General features: G+C 40.7%; 1 protein-coding gene across 1 annotated transcript in view; it reads left to right on the top strand.

Annotated features, from left to right (window-relative positions):
• The first annotated feature begins 241 nt into the window (after window positions 1-241).
• pex5la (peroxisomal biogenesis factor 5-like a) overlaps window positions 242-22,556 on the top strand; it is a 124,707-nt gene continuing 102,392 nt past the window's right edge. Inside the window, 1 exon segment of the mRNA XM_034080648.2 lies at window positions 242-691. Coding sequence (XP_033936539.1) covers window positions 671-691 — 21 coding nt within the window. The 5' untranslated portion in view covers window positions 242-670.

Consider the following 22,556-nt stretch of genomic DNA (forward strand, 5'->3'; position numbering starts at 1 on the left):
TAACATTTATTTACATAGAATTCAATATATGTATGAACAGTAGGTCTATGTGTACGTATGTGTAAAATAAATCTGGAATACAGCCATCTGTGTTTTGTGAACACTGAGATGTTCTTGTGTGCCTCCTTGCGGAGCACGTGAGCACTGGAGGAGGCTCCAGAGGGCTGGGTCAGAGGGAGAGAGGAGCGCACTATAAGAAGAGGATGAACCCGGGGGAGCGTCATTTAGACCACAGCCGAGAGAGGAGGAGAGGAGAGAGGGAGACAGTCAGAGGCGAGGTGAGGGACCCAGAGAACAGATACGCGCAAGAAGGTAAAGCGTTCAGGATTGAACACTTACATCGCGGTGATTTCTTTTTTTCCACAAGGACTGCAAAGGTGTATTCCTGTCCTAACCCAGTGTCAGCACACCGTGAGGAAAGGTAAAAGTGAGGTTTTACGTTGCACTCTCGCACCCGGCGCGTCTCGGTGTGCTGGATGAGCGCAAAGTGTGAGCTTCAGGACCCGAGGAGAGGACAGATCCGCTCCGTGTCCTCCGGACCTCCTGTCCAGGAACTCCGCTGAAGCTTTTTACATGTCAACTATTCCAGTCTGACTCTCTGCTTCACAAGTCTGGAAGAAGTCTGAAGCATCCGCTGACGGAGAGATCCGCAACCGACTGTGTGCTCAATATGTACCAGGGGCATTTACAGGTAAGTCTGCCTCGTTGTGCCTGTTCACTTCCCACGACAACACACAGTTGTGATGGAACAAATTAAATGATGTGAAAAACATGTTTATAGAATGAGACAATCACGGTTAGTCCACAGCAAGTAGATATGTCTGAACACAATTATCTGTACGTGATTTCTAGAATAATCATGCCATGCTAATTTGTACCTGTTAAGTGGGGGACGCTTGCTCGGAAAACAGCACACATATTGCTTACATTGACAAACCGAGGAACTAAAAACGCGCGTAATGTGCCAAGTCAGCTAGAGCCAGCATTGGCAAAAGTCATTGATAAAAACAGAGCTGTAGCGCGACTATTGCACGTGCATGACACATGTAAACAGGAGGTAAATATACCGGTTTAAACGTTGCAGCTTTGACACAAGGGGCAACCAATCATTACGTTATGCAACCTCACGTTACTTTTGGTACAGCAGACACTTACAATATATGTAATGTCACGTGTGATTAAAACTGAGCTCCACACCCAACAAGACAAGAAAGCACACAATTTTCAAAACATGGAACGTTTCCTATCTTCCAGACCTACCTAGCTTCCATCACTGATTTAGGCTAACATTTTCATAACTTTTATTTGAAAACAATTGGCTCACAGTGCAAAACATAAAACTTCCTTAGTGGTTAATGATGGCCTCTTCTCTTAGATGTATGGATTGTTGGTTGACTTCAGCTCCCAGACAGTTGATTATGTAATAAAAGACCTCTCCTGAGTCAGTACTCTGGAGCATTAAAGACCAACATTTAATATTTCATGGTATATTACTCAAGCAGCAGCATTCATTGAAAATGCATGAAAAGGCAGTCGGCAGCTCTAGTCTGGGCTACCCCACTTATGTTTGGTAAAGGTCAATGAAAAGTCTGTGATGCCAAGTAATGATATGCAACATACACATCAAATAAACACGTGTTTTATCTTTTTATCACAATATTACATGTTTCATCCCATTATGTTTCAATAACCGCACACTCTATATGTTGTTCATCCCATGCATGCAAGTCATTACACTGTGCCTGGTTTAGATTGTAACTGAAATTAGATACTGTCCTTCCTGACCTTTATACAGGGATAATTTAGCAGCAAATGTCCAGTTAATGCACATGGATGCTATATCTTTCGGTAATGTATCTTTTGACACGACACTCGCTTGCGTAATCGATGCATTCATCTTGAAGTTGACAACACTTTCTCCTTGAAGTCAAATGTGCATGTGCATAGAGTATGAAATCAGACCTAGGAGAATGTGCAATTAATACAACTTTGTCACAGAGATATTATAAATAAGTTATTGCTTATGTGGGAAATGGGTGAAGTCTGTTATATAATGATAGCTGCGGAAACATTTGCATAATTTAAAACGTTCTAATCAACATGAAACTGTTTTTATAAAAGTAAATGTTTTTGAAAAGACATTCGTTCTGCAAAATCTCTTGTTTGTGCAAAAGTTGTAGTTAAAAAAAAAAAATGTAGGCCAGGCTGCACACTTTCAGAACAAGGGAACCTTTTAAAGATGAACCGATTTCTAAAGTGATATTTTTTATATCTTACATGCATTTTATTTAAGTCACAGTAAATATTGTTTGAAATCATAGCATACATGATGTTCTATACACCCTATAACAATCTTTACATATTTTACATTGAGGATCTGTGAGAGTTTTGGGACATAGCTTGGAATTGTTAATGAAGCTCAGACTGTAAACAGTTACTTATGTAACAGAGATGCAGCATCAGTCACTCAAGCTATCAGATTTGTTTCCCCAAAGTATGTGTAGATACACTTGTAAGGATATATTTTTAATACACGACTGTCAGTCAGCAAGATTTGTCAGCGTATTGCAGCTCAGGAAGCAGTCTGCTGTGAGAACAAGATAAGGATGTCTTATCTCTTTTTGTCAGAGTATTTTTAATTTGTTGACCTGCTCATGTCCCTCTTACCTGGTGTACTGTATATAATAATAATAATTACTTACATTTATTATAGCGCTTTTCCAGATGATCAAAGCGCTTTACAAATACACATTACATACATGCAATGGTCATGTACTGTGGACAATACCCACAGAAGCAAGTTCAGGTGAAGTGTCTTGCCCAAGGACACACCGGCGTCGGGTTTCACCCCTTGATCTGATGATCATTGCAAGTACACATTGATGTCATACATGTACTGTGGACATTACCCACAGGAGCAAATCCGGGTGAAGTGTCTTGCCCAAGGATACAACGGCCTGACGCAGTGGCGGCAGGAGCGGGTTTCGAACTGGAGTTCCCCAGCACCCCCCTTGATCTGATGATCAGATGCACAGACCACTGCGCCACCCGTCCCAGTATATGTATATATGTGGCTTTAGGTGTTTAATCTATGGAGGGTAAGATATATCCATAAACACTGACATGTTTGCATATTTGCTGCAGACAATATTGGATGGATAAAATGTCTTGGCATGACTAAATCCAGCCCTCTTGGTTTGATAGGGAGGGGCTTCTTCATGGGCAATATCAGAGATTGGCAGTACAGCTTGGCCAAAGTATAACACTGGACTTGTGTGTCTTCAATTCCTTCTTTATGTCTTAAAAGTAAAGTATAACCAGTATCATATTGTGTAGTAGTAACCAAATGTGTTGTGCGCGAAACAAAGTGCTTCCATTTTTGTGAGCAGAGTATCACCTTACTGTATCAAGTGTTGGAAAAGATGGATGAAGTTAGCGCAAAGCAATTAAGGGGTGTGGATGTCAGCCTCATTGCTCTTCCTGTGAAGGTGCAACTGAAGACGCTGTGAGGCAAGCTGATTCAGCACGGCTGCTCATTTTCATCAAACAAAAAGCTACAGGACATATTGTTACAGTCAATGTGCCGTATATTTCCACTTTGATGTACTACATATAAGAAAGACCTTGAGTTTGTACCCATTCATACTCCCTCAGGTGGCACTTTTCCATAACATTTTGACAGTCTAGATTAATTGCTGTAGCAGTTTCCTTGCTTTGGCATTCATGTTTACAGTAAATCTAATTACTGGAGCGCTTGTACAGTTTGTATAAAACACATCCTGGATTAATGGAAATTATGTTCCAAGGCCTGTGGTTATTTTCTCAGTTAAGCATAACATGCTTACATAATTTGATTCCCAAATTCCACATTCCCCGGGGAAGATCCTGATTTATTGAGACAGTAAAGGAATATCTGTTTATATTTTGTCGTCTAGAACTAAAATAAATAGGCCACTGGTAATATATAAAATCTCAGAGTTGTCCAAAATTATTTGTTCTATTTGAATGTCCTGTTCTCTGTTCTGTTTTGGTGGTATGACTATGTGTGGTAATCAAGTGCATACTCATGTTGCTGCCCTGATAGATTCTGAGTTCCCATTCCCCTCCTTACCTGAATTCATAAACATGCTTGATAATACAACATTAACACGTTGTAAATCAGCATAATTAGCTGCTTTAAGAAATGCAAAATAACATGTTCCAAATCCTAATGATTAAAACATTTCCAATTAATGCAAAAATAAAAACAAGTAATGAGGAAAATGTATTGAATAGATGCAAATGCAGCATAATCAACTACAGATGAATTAAATAGAGTGCAAAGCAATCAACCAATTGGTAGACGAGTCGACAGGACTCACACCACAACACCAGCAGGTGACTATGCAAGCATGCAGCTCACATCACAAAACACGCATTTATCAATCATTTGCACAGTCAATCAGGCCATCGTTCGTCCTCTGGGTTGAGTCCGTTAAATCTCCACTGTTGCACTAAGAGGCTTTCCTCCAGACTTTTCTCCACAGTCGTGGTGGTCAGCTACAGGAAGGACAAAGGGGTCCCAAATTATTTTTCCACAGAGACCGTTTCCAAGTCTCCTCGATTTAATGAACCATGGTCTATGATTAAGAGCGATTTATAGGCCTGAGTATTTCAAGAGCCAGGATAATGAGTGAAATCAGGTGGTATCCGGCTGGAACGAAGGCTCCACAGACAGTGCTGCTCTCCTTGTTTGAGGTGTGTGGTAGGGAAGCCAACTCTACAAGAACTATAGTTGAGGGAAAAGCTGATTGATTACTCAATGAATATAAATCACAACGAAAATGTTAACTAGATAAAGATATATTTATATACACCAAATGATCATTTGTTGGAGGATCGGACTAGAAAAAAAGCCATTGTTGAGCTTTAAAGTTGCTCTGAAAGGTTTTTGTGGAGTTCGACGTAGTGGAATTCATTTATTGTTTTTCATCACATTGGCATACTTGGATTTAATGCCCAACAAAATGTCAAAATGGGTCAAACTGAAGACAAATTCCCTTTTTACCTGTCTTACCTCAAACAGGAACAACAGCTTGGGGTAGTAATACAAAAACTACAATTTATTAAAATGTAATTTTTTAATTTGAATGGCATGATATCCAAAACATGTTTTTTGAGGAATAGCTGGAATATGAAATGATAAAAGAAAGAAAACCGCCTCACCGGGTCAAAAAATACCCACTTATGCATCTAAGGGTTAAATATTCTCAATGCTCAAACATACCAAAATGTCATGTCCATTTAATGCTCACATAATACTGTCATGCTAGAGGAATATAATGGGGAGGTTATAAATGTACATGCTCAAAACACATTGTCTTAGTTTGTGCTGGTGCCACACTATTTTGTACAATTATATCGAAATGTTGTTATCAAAGTTTTGAGGATTTCAAATAACCTTTCTCCAAATGCTTACGTTTGACTTAGCACATTGACATTGAGAGGGTCCTTCATTTCCGATGGAGAGGGCAGTGTGCATCACAGTGATTCTGACATATTTCTGGCAGGTTTGAAGCTAAAGGTCAGCTTTGACCCCAAATATGTTGACCTTTCAATGATTGTCCAATGGGCTTTGGGTATCACCAGGGGGCAGGAGTTTTACTGCAAAGAAGAGTGCTGGCCAGGGTTATTAGTGCCTTTTTTAATGAAGTTATACCCTTCTGATTACACCAGAAAACCTCCGAGTACAGCAGAAAGCTTAATGGAATCGCAGGTTAGAAAATTATTATTTTAATCATCATTGTCATTACATTTGAGTTGTAATCCCTAGCATCTTGTCTGCTTCAGAAAGTGATGTGTTTGACATATTGCAAGCTCACTATACTGTATGTCTCTTCGCTCAAAAATAAAGAAACATCAGTGAAACGACACAGTAAGGTTTGCTGAAGAGACCAAATAAACAACCCAAAGGATTTGCATTTTGCAAGGTGGCTGGCATCCAGTCATCAGTAACTCGGGCCAGTGAGGGGGGTGTGGGGGGGCATGATGGCTGTCCTCTCCCTGGATGGGTAGTTGTTGCTCTATCGAGGCGGTGAGCAGCTTGTGGAGCTCGTAAAGCGACTAGAGGGAGACTAACAGGGATTCGAGCCTACATCAGCAGCAGTTGCTCTATAAGCTGATTGAGGCTTGTTGGTCTTGCTCACATAGCATGCGAATGTGATAATTGTGCCTTTCTCTGTCATCTGTGCTCTCCGAACACGCACCCACAAATGACAAAGTTAACATTGTGGACTCGTGGGAGGGAAAGAGGAGAAAAAGACAAATAAGGATCATAAACTAGACAAATCCTAACCTGCTTGAAAGGAAATTATGTCATATTATAGGCATGCTTTGAGTTTTGACAGAAATGGTGAATGTTGTGTCCACCGTGGCATGAAACCAGCTCACAATCCTAACACTCCATCTCAAACTGAATGTCATGGGAGTGCCTTGGCCTGACACACACACACACACACACACACACACACACACACACACACACACACACACACACACACACACACACACACACACACACACACACACACACACACACACACACACACACACACACACACACACACACACACACACACACACACACACACACACACACAGCAAATGTCAACACACTGTATCAGGCTTTATCAAGCCAGACACCTGTATCTGAGAGGGGATGCAATCAATGTGAAGCACCCAAATTCACAGCTTCACAGCTCGACATCATTCTCTGTTTTGGAAGATTTCCTCTGGGTATCTGTCTGCTCCGAGTCAGTTAACACAGCAGCCCCACATGGAGAGTCCCCTGAGCTACTGTACAAAGCTACATTTTTCTCCCACAAAAGTAGGAGAAGCCCCGGCATCTTTGTTGCGGGGTGCAGAGGGCTGTGCAGAAGGATGGCTAGCCCATCCATCTCTCGCCCAACCCATTCATAACAGTCAGTCTCCAATTGGGAATTAATTTGCTCCAGAAACCAGGCGTCTCAGCGCCCGAGTGGAGAGAGCATGTGTTTGGTCCTCTGGGGAGAAATGAGCTATCATGGATGAGAGCTGTTGATAAACAAATATGCACTTCATTCTGGCAGACATGAGCAGGATTTTCCACTAGATATAAAAAGGGACTTCCCAGTGAGATTTAGTGCACTTTCCCCTGGGTTAAGGTATGAAATACGTATACTGTACTCTACTGTAAGTCTGTGACTCTTCTTCAGACAGTTTAGGATTGAACTGAAAAAGATGATTTATCCGTTTTAGTTCTTGAACTGTAATTGTTTGCTACTTCCAATAATAATAGCAACATTTAATCATTATTAGCAACTAACCTATATACTAGATTAAACCTTTCATTCAAAATGTAGTCTATATATTGTCAGAATTCTTTTTCTCCATAATCCAAATTGAAGTCTTTTAATGTCCTGTTTTGTGAGACCAACAATACAAACCGAAGGATACTGATTTGACAAAGATATAAGACAAGGAAAAGCAGCAGATCATTGCCAACTTTAGTAACACAGCATGACTCAGCATGACTCTAGGGATAGTAATGTTGGTGTGTCATTCCACTGAAATATCACAATTTAAAGATGGATTGCCATAACATTTTGTACAAGCATTCATGGTCCCTGAGGGATGAATCCTACTGACTTTGAAAACTACTTACAAAGAGGAAAAGTCACCTCAGTCTCACTTTATCAGACAGAATGGAGGTTAATGCGGTACAGTTCAGCGTTTTGCATTAGGGCCCATCAACAGTCTTTAGGCTTTGATTTTCCTGGAATTAGAACGCTACCTTTACTACTGTTATAAGCTGTGTTACAACCATGTTGATGAACTAGCTGGATGATTGTGTAAACTACATAACGATGTTCTTGTAATTTTAAGAACACCCCTTATAAATCTCGCCCTGATATTTACATCTCTGTAAGTCCTATGTCTTGACAAGTATTGAAAAATTGCAATAAAGTATTGTTTTCAAGTTCAACCCATCAAAATGGACAGGCTTCATTATATAGGCACTGCAATATAGGTTGGCTTACAAGCATGTTGATAGAAAAACATACGGATGACCTTCTGACACCGTTTCTTTTTGTATCATATGGCAAAAAAAGTTTGTCATTTAAATAAAATGTTGTGCACGTCCAAACAAGAGTTGTATCAAGAAAGTTGAAGAACACAGTACACTGAACAAGCTTGAAGATTACAGTTTACATAGGACAAGTGCAATCCGAGTGCGGACAGGCAGATAATGAAATTTCACGCAAACCATGAATAGGTCTTTTCATTTTTAAACAGACTTACACTCATGCATGTTATGTTTGTGCTTTTAGGAAACAACAGTAAACTGGATAGTGTGAACATGCACATATTAAAGGGGACCTATTATGCAAAATCCACTTTTTCATGTCTTTTATATATAAACATGTGTCCCCTCTGTGTAAAGAGATTCTGGAAGTTTCAGGAAAAAAGTTTCGCTCACTTTTTGTCCTGATCCATTTATATAAAAACCTGTCTGAAAATGAGCTGATCAGATTTTGGCCACTTTGTGATGTCACAACGATTTTTTGGCTGGTGTAACCATTAGCCAATAACTAACCAAGGTAACTTCCGCCCACCTTATCACCTGAATCTCCTCCTAGAGCACCATTGTGTTCTTTTTAACCAAATATCTCGCAGAGGGGCGTGGGGGAGTGGCTCCTTATTATCATCTAAAGTAAAATAAACTTTTGAAACAGTGCTTAAACAGAGGGGTTTATGGGATGCTAAAATGCATGATCTGTTTGGTATTTCACCCAAACACTTCAGAGACATGTTTTGTATATATCTGAGGCCTATAATATATTGATGAAAAACAGTATAATAGGGGACCTTTAAAGGGGAGGTTTATCGAAAGGCAGTTACAGCTACATGGGGAACACACAAAACACTGCATCTTCATCATGGCTCATTCTCATCACTGTTTTTCTGGGAGAATCAGTTTTCCCTCCTCCAGCAAGAGATACTCATCTTTTGATTTGCCGAATCTCGACATCCTTCCTCTGGATTTAAACCTAACATATCTTAACCCTCCTACCTACGCAATAGCTCTTCCTCCTTTACTCTGTGATCTTATCAGATAATTGCAGGAGAACGCTTGGCAAAAAACAAGGTCTGTAAATTATCACACCAATTAGTGTGTACCCACAAATACCAATTACCTCCCCCTCATTATTACGACTAATGACAATTTCAACACTCTCCGTCACAGTATACAGCAGGGAAAAGGCAGCTGTTTTCAGAGAAGTCAAAGTAATTAAATGTAAACTGAAGCTGCTCTAATTCCCGTAAATCAATTTCAAGAGCTTTCTGCAGCTTGAACCAATAATTTGTCTCTTCAAAGCTCGCTTGTGTAAGGCTGGAGTGGAAACAGGAATCTTTGATGTTATTTGTATACGCTGAATGAAGGATGAATTGTTGAGGATAATGATACTGGAGCCGAAAATGGTGGCAATTTGACATTATTTGTCAAGACAGACAAAGATAATGTGTGCATTTGTTTAGCGTCTTGTGGCAGATGGATTTACAGCAGTCCTCGAAGAGTCTATAAAGCATAACTTTCTGTAGGAGTTTTGGAAGTGGGAGAGAGGGAATTGCCTTGCATTTCTATAAATACCTTTGAGACATGCAAGCAATGAGTTTTCTGGCCGAAGTTAAGGGCAGGGCTGCAGAGCGGAGCACAGAGAGGAGCAGGTTGTACAGATGGGATGTGTGCAGAGTTCAAGGGTACACCAGCTGAGAGGTCCAAAGGCAGAAAGGTTTCGTTAGCAGAGCGGGAACCGACTCCCTCCCTGGAGCTCTCCCACAGGGCTCAATCTGACTCTGACTTCATGTGCATTCTCAGCTCATCGCGTCTTCGAGATGCAAATAAAGTACCTGCATGCTATTGTGTGTATCTGTATGCTCGTGAGCATGCAGGCATGTTCACACAAGTGTAGGTAATATAGCATGACATGGATGTGTGATGCAGTGTGCCAGGGAAGAGGTGGAAGGCCCTGCCCCCCCCCCCCCTGAATTCTCTCCAAACATGCAGGGAATGAACGATGCTTCTTGGCAGCCGATTGAAAGACAGTTCATGTTTTCATACATATATTGCATGGGTCATCGGCTAAGGTCAATGAAGCTCCTAAAATGAAGGCAAAGGAATGAGTTTCTTGGATAACCGTCTATAAAGTTCTCAGATTTGATTGGTCTTGGTTCATAGCTTTTTTAAGTAATGCTATTTTTGGTATGTGCTGCATTAGAAATACTTGGTCATAAATCTAATGATTTGTGAGTGAGTAAGTGAAGCTTTATTTATTCATGATGGCTCATCGAGAACAATAATAATAATAATACATTACATTTATAAAGCGCTTTTCCTGGTGCTCAAAGCGCTTACAAGCAAGTAAAACAAAATAACAACAAAAGTAGAAAGTGCTAAGCTAGGAGGAATACGGGCAAGGGGTTAGTTGATTAGGAGTTGAAGGCAAGAGTGAAAAGGTGAGTTTTGAGGGATTGTTTGAATGATGTGAGAGTGTTGGCAGATCTGACGTGGCTGGGGAGGGAGTTCCAGAGTGTGGGGGAGGCTGCTGCGAAGGCCCTGTCACTCCAGGTCCGGAGCTTTGGGTTGCAGTAGGTTAGCTTCCGCAGACCTGAGGCGACGGGTGGGGTTGTGTCGTTGGATGAGTTCACAGAGGTAGGGGGGGGGGCAAGGTTGTTGAGGGCTTTGAAAGTGAAAAGTAATATTTTAAAGTCAATGCGGTGTTTGTTGGGGAGCCAGTGGAGGTCATGGAGGATAGGGGTGATGTGGTCGGAGCGTCGGGTGGAGGTGAGCAAGCGGGCAGCTGAGTTTTGGACATATTGAAGTTGTTTTAGTGTGAATGCAGGTGATCCAAAAAGTATGCTGTTGCAGTAATCGTCAGGATGTTATAAAGGCATGGATCAGAGTTTCAGCAGCGGTCGATGAGAGGGAGGGTCTAATGCGGGCGATGTTCTTTAAATGGAAGAATGCGTTTTTTGTGACCAAGATCTCTTGAACAAGAAAGACCGGGAAACAAATGCCATACAGTGTATAAAACTGTTTGGCCAGGTGCTGACCTGACGCTCTTTTGGCTGGGTTCTGGTGTCAGTACTCACATCTTTAAAGGAACTATCTACTGTAGGAAGAAAACACTTGACAAATAGCCAATACCTCGTAGCCTGAGCCTGTTGTTTTTGGCAACAAAGGGACTGGTTTAAATATCAGAATATGATTAATTCACTGCAGAAACATTTGGAAAGTCTAGAAGATAAAAATTAATCATATTAGCCTCATTAATGTAAGCATATGGCTAAAACTGAGGTAAGTCGGCTTTGCCAGTCGAAGTCTAACGGCCGTCCACACAGCGGCGTGCGTTGACGCTTGCCGGTGGGCGTGTCTGACACTCGACCAACAACCAATCATATGAATCTCCCGCCCCTGACACACAAGCAGCGGTTTGATTGGCTAGAGCTTGTACTGGCATATGATTCGATTGGCTGACGCTTCTGCCGAGGCGTCAAAAGTTGAACATTGCTCAACTTTTGCAGCGAGCCACGCCAGCAACGCTCCGCGTCGCTTCCCACGATGCAGTTCGGCTAAAAGTGACGTCACCCCATTCAAAGTGAATGGGCAGAAGCGTTGGAAGCTTCAACGCACGCCGCTGTGTGGACGGGCCGTTCTGGTTATGATCAAAAGTAGCATGTGTTGTTCTTACTCAACATATTTAATCAACTGTCAATAACTAGACCCGTTCTGATAATAATGTAGTTTCATATTATAAATCATAATTACCCTCTTTGGTCTTTAAGGTTCTGTCTAAAGGAAAACACTCTAAATTGAGCATCATCATTATCTTCATGTCTTTGCCCACTCTCTTCACTCATGTAGAGAGTGGGATAGGATATGAAGAGGAGAAAAGAGAAGGAACATTAGGTCGATAGTCTCAGTGGGAACTACGTTGAAGGAGAAAAACAAATGTCTAAATATGAAGTGACATTTTAGTTATTTGGGAACAAATACGTTTAGGATGCCGAGGATAGGAAAACAGAAAAACAAAGTAATATCTCACTAGTCCTTGTCTAAAAAACACCTATCATTTCTATATAAGCCTCATCTTGTGTGGCATTGTATCTACCAATCCATTGCTCTCCCAGCGTAATCCATCACTGACAGAGACAATTACGGCCTAGTGGTTTCTGTGTGTCTGTATCTGAGGAAAGGGGCCTGTGTGTCAGTGAGGGGCTCGCTGGCTGTGAGGATGTCTAGTTCAAGTAATAAAGATACCGGGGTTTGGTGCTATTTTGGGCTGCGTGTGTGGTATGCTTCTGTCAGATCATCACACAGACAAAGTGAAGAGATTGATTAAGTTGGACAGTCTTCCATGCCTTTTCCACTATGTGTCACATATGGAAATACATTCAAATAAACCATATACAGTAAAATAATGTCAAACCCGGGTATCTCAGTTTCTCAGGATGTAATAAACAATTCATTCAGGGGTCACTTCATCAAGACTGTTCTGAAATGTTGTGAAGTGAGCAAGATTTCTTAAAATGCAAGTATGCAATGTTGTTTAAGAATTACAAAGAGGGAAACATGCTTTCCCTCTGCAAAATCTCAACAAAAATAATGATGTGGCATTTTGTTAGTGAAGGCATCCTTCTGCATTGAGGCGTAAGTGTATAGGCATTGGTTGAATTTCTGAATAAAATATTGTAAACATGGATATTTTAGGGAATGAAATGTTTGGCGACTGGTCATTAGGGGCAGGTGGGGCACAGCCCCACCTAGTGTCAGCAGAAAGTATTAAAAATAATGATTACAACAAAATGCAAAAAATAAATTAAAAAATATATAAAATATATTTTAAGATCATGTTTAATCATCTGATTCGTCTGTACATTGCTGTTTTAGTCTGTGTTCTTCTAATTAGTGTCTACAGTGTGTGCCTGTTGAGCTGTTTAGAGCCATGTGGGACAAAACCATGGATGTATAATAAGAACTGGATACAGCGTGGGAGGCGGGGCCTCATTCATTCCTATGAGAGTTGCTCATTAGCGCATGATGATAAAATGGTCCAACTTTTGAGAGAGTGAAACGTCACAGATTACCCGGCATGACTGAGAAGTACCCGTATGTGCGCTCATAGCGCATGCGCAACTTTAACCAAAATGCTCGTTCACATCAAGCACGTCAATGTGCGTACACGTAACATCACCGCACGTTCATGACAGCATGGTAATGGATTGTTATTATGATGGATTTGATATTAACGAGGCGGCAGTTAGCAGCTAGCGGCTAGCTAGTAATTATGCTAATGTGCACATCGTTATGTACTTATATTACGCTGTAACAGGAGTAAGAGGAATACTTACTTCCGGGTGTACAATTCTGCATTATCCAATGGGAATGGACGCTCACATTGCCCTTAAGGGCAGCCGACACAAACGAATGCCGTGCTTCCATGAGCGTCAAATCCCGCCGCAGATGGGAATACATTGCAATCAGTTGAAAGCTATTTGCGTTCCTTTATGAAGCTGAAGGAGCCTAGGAGCGTCACAACTGGACGCCACGCACACTGACCAAACGTCGCTCCTGGACGCTTAGGGAGTGAAAGTATGTTACCAAGTCAATGGGAAAAAGTGTTTCCGGGCCTGGCAACCAAACGGAAGTGTAGTACCGCCGTTTGGCCAGCATGAATATTTTCATCTGAGTCCGGCGCACTTCTTGGGGGCTTGCACACATTAAATAGGAAAATATTCTGTAGTGTAGTTTTTACAGTCACCGTTCACTTAGACAGAGAGAGGGGCAGGATCGGATTTTGTCCAAGCCCCCAGGAAGTGCGCCGGACTCTGATGAAAATATTCGTGCTGGCCAAACGGCGGTACTACACTTCCGTTTGGTTGCCAGGCCCGGAAACACTTTTTCCCATTGACTTACATTGGGAAAGAGTGGTCTGTAACTCGTTGGATAATTTTTTTTAAACTAAATAAACTACCCAGTATGAACACTTGTATAGCCCTTATTAAAAACATTCGTTCCTCAAGTTGTAATAATGTGCTAATAACGTTATTCTGAGAGTTATTTCTCTCTGCATTATGAAGGCGCATCTAACCCACAGTACCGCGCCACCCGGCACGTTCATGTTACGTGTCCCGACCAATCAGAGCACACTGTGCTCACAGGGAGGGTGGGGGCTGGAGCTATTGGAGCTACAACGAGCCGTTAAAGGCAGAGAGTGAAATTCAGTGAATACACGTAGTTTACAGAGATGCTGTTTGAGAAACCAATGTGAGTTGCGTTTATCTTTACCCATGGATGCACAATAAGAACGGACCCATATCGTCTTACTGCCAGCCCACGGAGCTGTAATAATGGATATATTGCACATGTTTGCTGTAATTCATTATCATACTACATGGGCTGTATGATTAAATCTTGTACTGTAAATGTTGTATTAAATAAAGTTAATATTACTTATTATTATAAGTATATATATATATATATATATATATATATATACAGTGCAATCATTCTTTCATGCTAAATGAAGCTCTGTTTCTTGGATATCACTAGATCCTGTTACAGCGTAATATAAGTACATAACGATTGATGTTTACATTAGCATAATTACTAGCTAGCCGCTAGCTGCTAACTGCAGCCTCGTTAATATCAAATCCATCATAATAACAAATCATTACCATGCTGTCATGAACGTGCGGTGCTGTTACAGTACGTGTACGCAAATTGACGTGCTTGATGTGAACGAGCATTTTGGTTAAAGTTGCGCATGCGCTATGAGCGCACATACGGGTACTTCTCAGTCATGCCGGGTAATCTGTGACGTTTCACTCTCTCAAAAGTTGGGCCATTTTATCATCATGCGCTAATGAGCAACTCTCATAGGAATGAATGAGGCCCCGCCTCCCACGCTGTATCCAGTTCTTATTATACATCCATGAATGTGTGTGGCAAAAAAATAATGACCATAGGGGCATAGTGCTGCCATCCCCACCATACGTCATCTCACATCATTCAGAGCTGATTGGCTGTAAGTACGTGTGCCGCGAAAACTGTGGTGTGTGAAGAGGAGACAAGAGAGCGGGATTGCGTTCCAATAGTCCATTTAGCTTAGGAACCTTCCTAACCAAGTGAAATGACCCGGAAGTTCCTCAGTGGCAGCCATGATAAGTGCCGTTCCAATTCTCTAAATGAAAGGAAAGGAGGTTTCAAACTTCCTTTTTAACCTCCTTTAGCTTAGGAACCACTGGACCTCCCTTACCGAAAGGAGAGGAGAAAATGCTGCCCCACAATGCATTGCAGCCGCAGCATTTGCCGTCACTCAACAGTCGGCCGTTCACGGAAACAACCGATTATGACCGAGAAATGATATCATGAAAGTTACGGTGCTTATTAAGCATTTTAAAACATAGGTGGTAAGTTGCCAAAGTGCTTTGTTTTGAACGTTCATCAGTATTATAATCAAAAAGAGAAATATGAACATTAGTTTTTACTGAAATGATCAAATAAAGTCAACATTTCACAGTCTTTACTGAGCTGTGTGGAGTTTGTTCAACTTTTAAAAGATGTTTTAATGGTGATATACACAGTGATAGATGTTAAGGACTAACGTTTATAATAAATACATTTGTATTGATTTTAAGATCTTTAGTTCATACAATCATACGTATTGGGATCATTGGTATTAATGTGGACCGGAGGGAGAGGGTGACGAGCATAAGTTTCACTTTCCTTTTTTATTTCAATTCCAACTTTGGTCATGAAGAATATGTTTCTCTGTTGTCCACGTTCATAAAGCAAAGCAACAGCATCAGAGCACGGTGCAGAGTCTCCAGATGAGTTTACAGTAGTCCCTCGTTCTTATTAAACATCCATGTTGTAGTCCCCAGAGCAGCAGACGAACATTCATGACGTCCGCTGGCGCATAATAAACACGTCGGATAGTGAAAGTGCATTCGGATTCTCTAAAGTACCGCAGTCTCTTCTCCTAAGTCCTTTTGAATTCTCCTATCCACTATCACTTAACCCCGTGACGTTTCACTCAGAGGTCAAGGAATAGGAGATAGGGTTAGAATTTAGGAGCTGATTTTTGGATTATCGGAACGCAACCCTGCAGTGAGGCGTCCTAAAACCCGGAAGTAAGCTGCGCATGGCTTCCCTCAACAAAAAAGAAATGAGATTTCTCCATAGGATTTTAGAAAATAGCTCCAAATAAGGTCTGTGGGAAACGTAGCTGTTAGATAAATGCACGTTTTGTTCAGCCGGATAATATCCACATGTCTACCCTACTTTTATAATTTTCGAATCATAAATCTATTGATTAGATTAGATTTATGATAGACTTTTGAAACTACAAGAACATAAGGAGGACTTTTACAAAAAAGTAATAGAGATTTTTGACCAGAAGGATAGGCAAATGGACTTAATCTTCAAGTCAAGGTAAGACTGCAATTTTATTGAAAATGGGATCTTACTAAGAGAGAACCATTCAATATTTAAAGGATAAAATTAAATGTTTTGGGTATCCTTTTGTTGAACTGTCTGTTTAAAATTAATTGAAGCATCAGACAAAAAAAGCTTTTGAAAATAATATTATATTTTGATTTAGGTCAAAATATAATTTGTAAACCTGAAGAGTCAGTGCCAGTGCCTCACCAGCCATGAACCTCACTGCAGAAGCTTATATATAGACATCTAAGTTTTTTGTGCCCCACCACTTTTGTACATATAAAAACGCCACTGGAAATGTAGTATAGTACAGCTTAATCACATAGAATACCTCTGTCCGGCGTTGCAGAGTTCATATTAATGGGAGAGATCTGACACAGAGCTATAAATCAAAGCTCACGCCATACAGTATAACTCCGGCAGGACAGCCAATACTGTGACCCTCACCTCGAACGACCACAAATCATAGAAGCATTGCTGATGTTGGTGAGGTTTTAATACTGTGATTGATATGATAAACAAGGGGAAACATGCAGGAAACTTTGCCGAAGTGTATAAATCATCCAAATTAAAAAAGAAGAATCTTTAAGACATTGATAAATCTAGTTCACACATTCATCCAACTGGGAGATTCCTAGTATAACCACTGTCCTCTACTGCTCGTCCAGGTGTTGTTCTACCGGACCACATGGGAGCCTCACTCAGGTTCACCTTCATGTTTTTAGAGGTGCTCAGAACTTTACTAAGGCCTTTTCCATCACTTTTCCAGAGAAGTGGGTCCTTGAAATTGAACTGGTGACTCTCTAATGGAACAATATGGACTCTCCTTTCAGAAAGAGAAGCAGATGTCAGAGCCATGATGCTCCATTAAGAGTTTTTTGTTTCCAAAAGTGTGTGTGCATGTGCTTGCATGTTCATGTGTATGCTAGCATATACAAATGTTTTAATGTCTTTAACTCCAAAAACGTTACGTATTTTAGGATAATATGAAATATGTGTGGAAATCTTTTTGCTTGATGCTATAACTAACAAGCTTATTGTCAAGAATGTTTTTATGGGCATGTCATCAATTTTCTAAATCTTATATAATTATCCTGGGTTCACAATCCTGAGTTCATGAACCAAGATGAGTTGTAAAAATTATCACTACTGTATATAGATATAAAACTAAATCTAAATATTAGTTTTGCCATTTATTTTATGAAAAATTCACAGGTAAGATTTAGGGTTTGCATATACTGTGTGAAGCCAATGTTACACAGATCAAATTATAAGTGTCAAAGCAGGTGCAGTGGATGTGTTAACAACAGACGATCGGCTCCTGTAAAGATGCTTCCTGCTGTTTCAGCTCATTAATGCTCAATCATGATGCCAGACATAAATGCACCAATGCACACCAAAAGCTGCATTTTGTGGAAGCCTCTAGATGGATGAATGGAAATAAACTTGAAGCAGAGATAAAGAATCACGATCCACTGGTGTTTCTGGTTTGCTGAAAATCCATTGTGATTTATCTCCAGACATTAAAACAACAGACAGGCTTCTTTTGGAAAATCTATTTAAAAAAAGTAATGTAAGGATTTACTCAAGTTCATTTAGAGTTGATACCTTATAAGATTTATCATGTTATATTTGAAGTGAGCTGTTGAGATAACAGCGGCGGAACCTAAATCTGTACAGTCTGATGTTGAGGTCGTAGAAATCCATGAATGGCTGTAAAACAGAAGATATAGAAAATTGAGTGTACAACAACTTTTAAGTGGTCTCTTTGGTCTCCAGCACGGAATCAACCTGAAGTGGATTTGCTGAATAAAGAAAATCACTCTTTCTTCTATCACACCATTGTTCAAGGTTACAAAATCCCTCTTCAGGAGTTTAGATTACAAAGACCGACTCAAGAGTGTAACCTTTCTACTTTCAACATTTCTCCATTCCTACTCCTCTACCTTACATTAAGAGTGTTATCACATCAATTAAATCCTATCCTCCAGCTATACCATATACTCCAGAGTAGTTGGACAGGCTGCCAGGGAAAAGGTCAGTCAGAGCTTTTACAAAGGAGAAATAAAGACAGAGAAGATAGAAGACTGTTGTTGTTGTTGGGAATGACAGGAAGAACTGACACAAAACAACAGAAGCTCAAATTGCACTCACTTACAGATTTAAAGAAATGTTTATACTTAGTTTTCTCTAACCTTGTACCTTGAGACCTTTTCAAACTGCTTTCATTAAAGTTCCATTTCAACAACTCAAACTACTTAAAGCTTAGGTAGATTGGGGTTTGGGTGAAGTTTAGGCTAAATAAGAAAAACAGCAACAGAATCAATTGAAAGAAAAAATAATAATTATTCCTATTGATTATTCTGTCATTTCTTTATTTCATCTGGTCAATAAAATATCACAAAAGAAAGGCAAACATCACAATTTCCCAGAACTCATGGTAATGTCTTCAGAATGCCATTATGTCCGATCAACAGAACAAAACACAAAGATATAAAGTTTACTATAAAATGGGAAAAGGACAACCAGCTGGTTATTGATGAGCCAGCAAGAGTGCATCTGTCGCATACTGTACCGCCATATTAAGGGCTCTGTGAGGCTGCTTTGAGTTTCAAAACTGTCCCACACTTCACAGGAAAAAGTTGAATGCCACCACTGACAGGGTTCATCCTCTGGGCACCATGAATACCAGTAGAAACGTTCATTGCACTTCAACAAAAAGTTATAATTTCACTCTTGATGCGCAATAAGTACCAAGTTAAGAGTAATACATTCACTCATATGCTACCTATTATCAACGTGCTGCCTTTCATCTGCATTATTTAAGATGGAAAAGTGTCAGAGCATAGATCCTGTAAAGTGTGTTTGAAGACGCTGCTCGATCCAGCAGATTCATTAACTCCCATCCATCCTGCTAATAACTAAATCCAGGCAAAGATATTTCTCCTCCTCCCGCTGACAGGCCGTGAATGCATATTGTACATTTAAATGAGCAACTCAAAGGTATCCAGCGAGACATGCATAATATAAGTAAAACAACAGCAGGATCCAGCTCCATCAATCTGGTTAGAGTATTATTATACAGCATCATATTTTTTGTTAATGTAAATGAGTTTGTTGTGCACAACACAGGATGTGTTCATGCTTTGAAGAGTGAGATAATGCGTGGCATTTTCACTGCGCTGTTGGCATTCTCTTTTATGGCATGGAGCTTTAACCCCAATAACAGACTGAAACTGTAAGAAAATGACGAGTTGGACGTATCAGAGATGAGATGGTTGCCTCTTCACAACATGCTCATTATTACACTTTGTTCCTCTCTGCATTTATTTGCCGCACAAAGTTTTCCAAAGGCAGCCAAACAGCGCGGAGGTGGAGTCTCTCCAGTCTGGCAGTGGGTAAGAGAGGGTACACTAAGCTGTTTTACGTGATTACGTGTGCCTCACAGACCCTTATGTAATCAGAACTGCTGCCCTCATCTAATCTTGTGTGAAGAGTACCCTCCTAACCCCCGACACCCACACACACCCACACACACCACACACACACACACACACCACACACACACACACACACACACACACACACACACACACACACACACACACACACACACACACACACACACACACACACACACACACACACACACACACACACACACACACACACACACACACACACACACACACACATCAGTCTATTCTAGATTACCAGTAATGAAAATGTCCATTGATTCGAGCAGGAAGTCTGATAAATTATATGTAAAAAGCTTCAACAGCAGCATGAATCCCTCATCAAGAATAAACACTCAACTTGACAAACCCAACCCGAGAAATTCACCATTTTACATTTACTTCCTGCAATTAAGGCAACGCTTTACAAGGATTGGTAGGTAGCATGATGTGTCAGTTATTATCAAACGCTGATGAAATAACGGCGCAAACTTGATGACACAAAAAACTGCCTCTCCGTCATCAGTTTAAAAATAGAAACCTAAATTGTCCACACATCTGGAGGCTGTTGTGTAATCTGAGATGTCCTGGTCGATGCCCGGGCACAAAGCCAGCCTCTGCTCCAAACTTGTGGGTGTTGTGTTGAGGAATCCCTTTCCAATTTCCTCTGTGAATATCTGTTTCAATGCAGAAAGGTCCTTCATGCAAACACCCAATAATTACAGATAACCGAGTGAACCCATTGTGGTTAAAGGACATCCTTTGTTGTCATGTTCATCCTCTGTTTAAGCAATCAAAGAGGAAGGGCTAAAATAGCAAATTGATGTTAAAACTTTGTTAGAGCTATGGAAAAGGGTCAATGACACACCTTTCAATGTGACACTTTTGTCATAAACTCTAAGGTTTTGTTGTACAAGCACAACCTTGTGCACGCTGGCATGGAAGGGCATCATAGGAGTTTGCCAAAGGGTAAGATTATGATAGATAATCCTAATTACATGTGATGCTAATGAGCTGCTTTGCGCTAATTCATTGTTTGATGATAAATGAAACTAGAGCTATCTGGGCTTGCTGGTGTGACTGGCTGCTTCTTCTTTTTAAGGTCTTGAGGGGAAAGACAAAAAGGCACAGTGTCTAAGTCAGCTCTAAAAGCTGTCAGTGGCAGCAGCTAACACAACTCGGTGAGACAGTGTGCAGGGAATTAGAAATAACTGGCAATACAGCTGCAGACAGTATCTCACCTTGCACAGCTGCTCTGCATGAATGGCTCTGGTCGCCTGAAAATCTGTTTTTGTGATATGTGGCTTAGTGCTAGAAGTCATATCGGGACATCAGTCTTCTTTCGATAAAGGGCTCAGGGGGAAACCAGGTCTGAGTTCTGCCAAAGATAGAAAACGCAACACTGGAACTGCTTCTTGATGCTGCCTTTACTCGCAGTAAATGGCGTTAGGCCACATTGTCCCTAAGAGTTGTATTTACTGTCACATCTTTTAGAAAGGGATTACTGCGGATTTTAGGTAAAGACTCTTAAAACATTTAATTGGAAAAGTAAGATGCTTAGACTGAACAGTGACACGTTACGTCTACGTTGCTATAATGGTGGCCAAGCGTGTTAGGCAGTGATGTGTGTGAGTAAATGGCATCCTATCTCTATTCAGATCAATGGTATTGTGAGAGGGCATTTATCTTCTGATGGATTCCTATTGATTGTGGCGAACGGGTAATGAGCTGTCTGTGGGTGTCTCCCTCTCTTTCTGTCTTTGTCATAGTGTCTCTTTATCACTCACTCACTCACACACACACACACACACACACACACACACACACACACACACACACGCACACGCACACGCACACGCACACACACACACACACACACACACACACACACACACACACACACACACACACACACACCAACATTAATCTGCAAGCCTCATGCCTCAAACACAGTCAAACCTCAGCACATATATCTTCCTTGAAAGAGAAGAAAATCTCACCCATTGTAAAGTATTATTACAATAGAAAGAATATACATCAGCTGGCAGTTCCCATTTAAGGAAAGCTCCTCTCTATGGGTCATACTTCAGTTTGATAGATTCATACTATTACAATGTGATGATCACAAAAGAGCCATTAGATGGTTGACTGCACCCTTTCTTAGAAGGAAATGACTTTGCATGCCCTGCAGCGTCAGTGTAAGAAATTCTACAAATTCATTGTGTGCTGAGAAACATGCTCTTACAGACAAGCCGCTCTTAATTCAGACTCCTGAAATGTTCCACTTCAAAGAGGACATCAGGTCATCCACTTCTCTCAGTTGAACAGCTCGCATTGGACTGGCTGAACTTATCCAGTAAATGCTTTTAAAACATCAGCAACCACAATTGATTCGCTAAGTGCACGAGGTCTTCTTAATGGTCCCTGTGGATGTGCCTTAACATTAAGTTTGCATAACGTTTGAGGCTTCTTCCAGAAACTTAATAAATATAACTTTAGTAATAATAAGTCCTAAAAGCTTATCATGGACAGCAGTGTTTTTTCTTCCTGAATACAGGAAGTCCTTTACTCTAAAG

This window comes from Pseudochaenichthys georgianus, chromosome 4, assembly GCF_902827115.2.
Source record: "Pseudochaenichthys georgianus chromosome 4, fPseGeo1.2, whole genome shotgun sequence".
In the NCBI taxonomy this organism is placed as follows: domain Eukaryota; kingdom Metazoa; phylum Chordata; class Actinopteri; order Perciformes; family Channichthyidae; genus Pseudochaenichthys; species Pseudochaenichthys georgianus.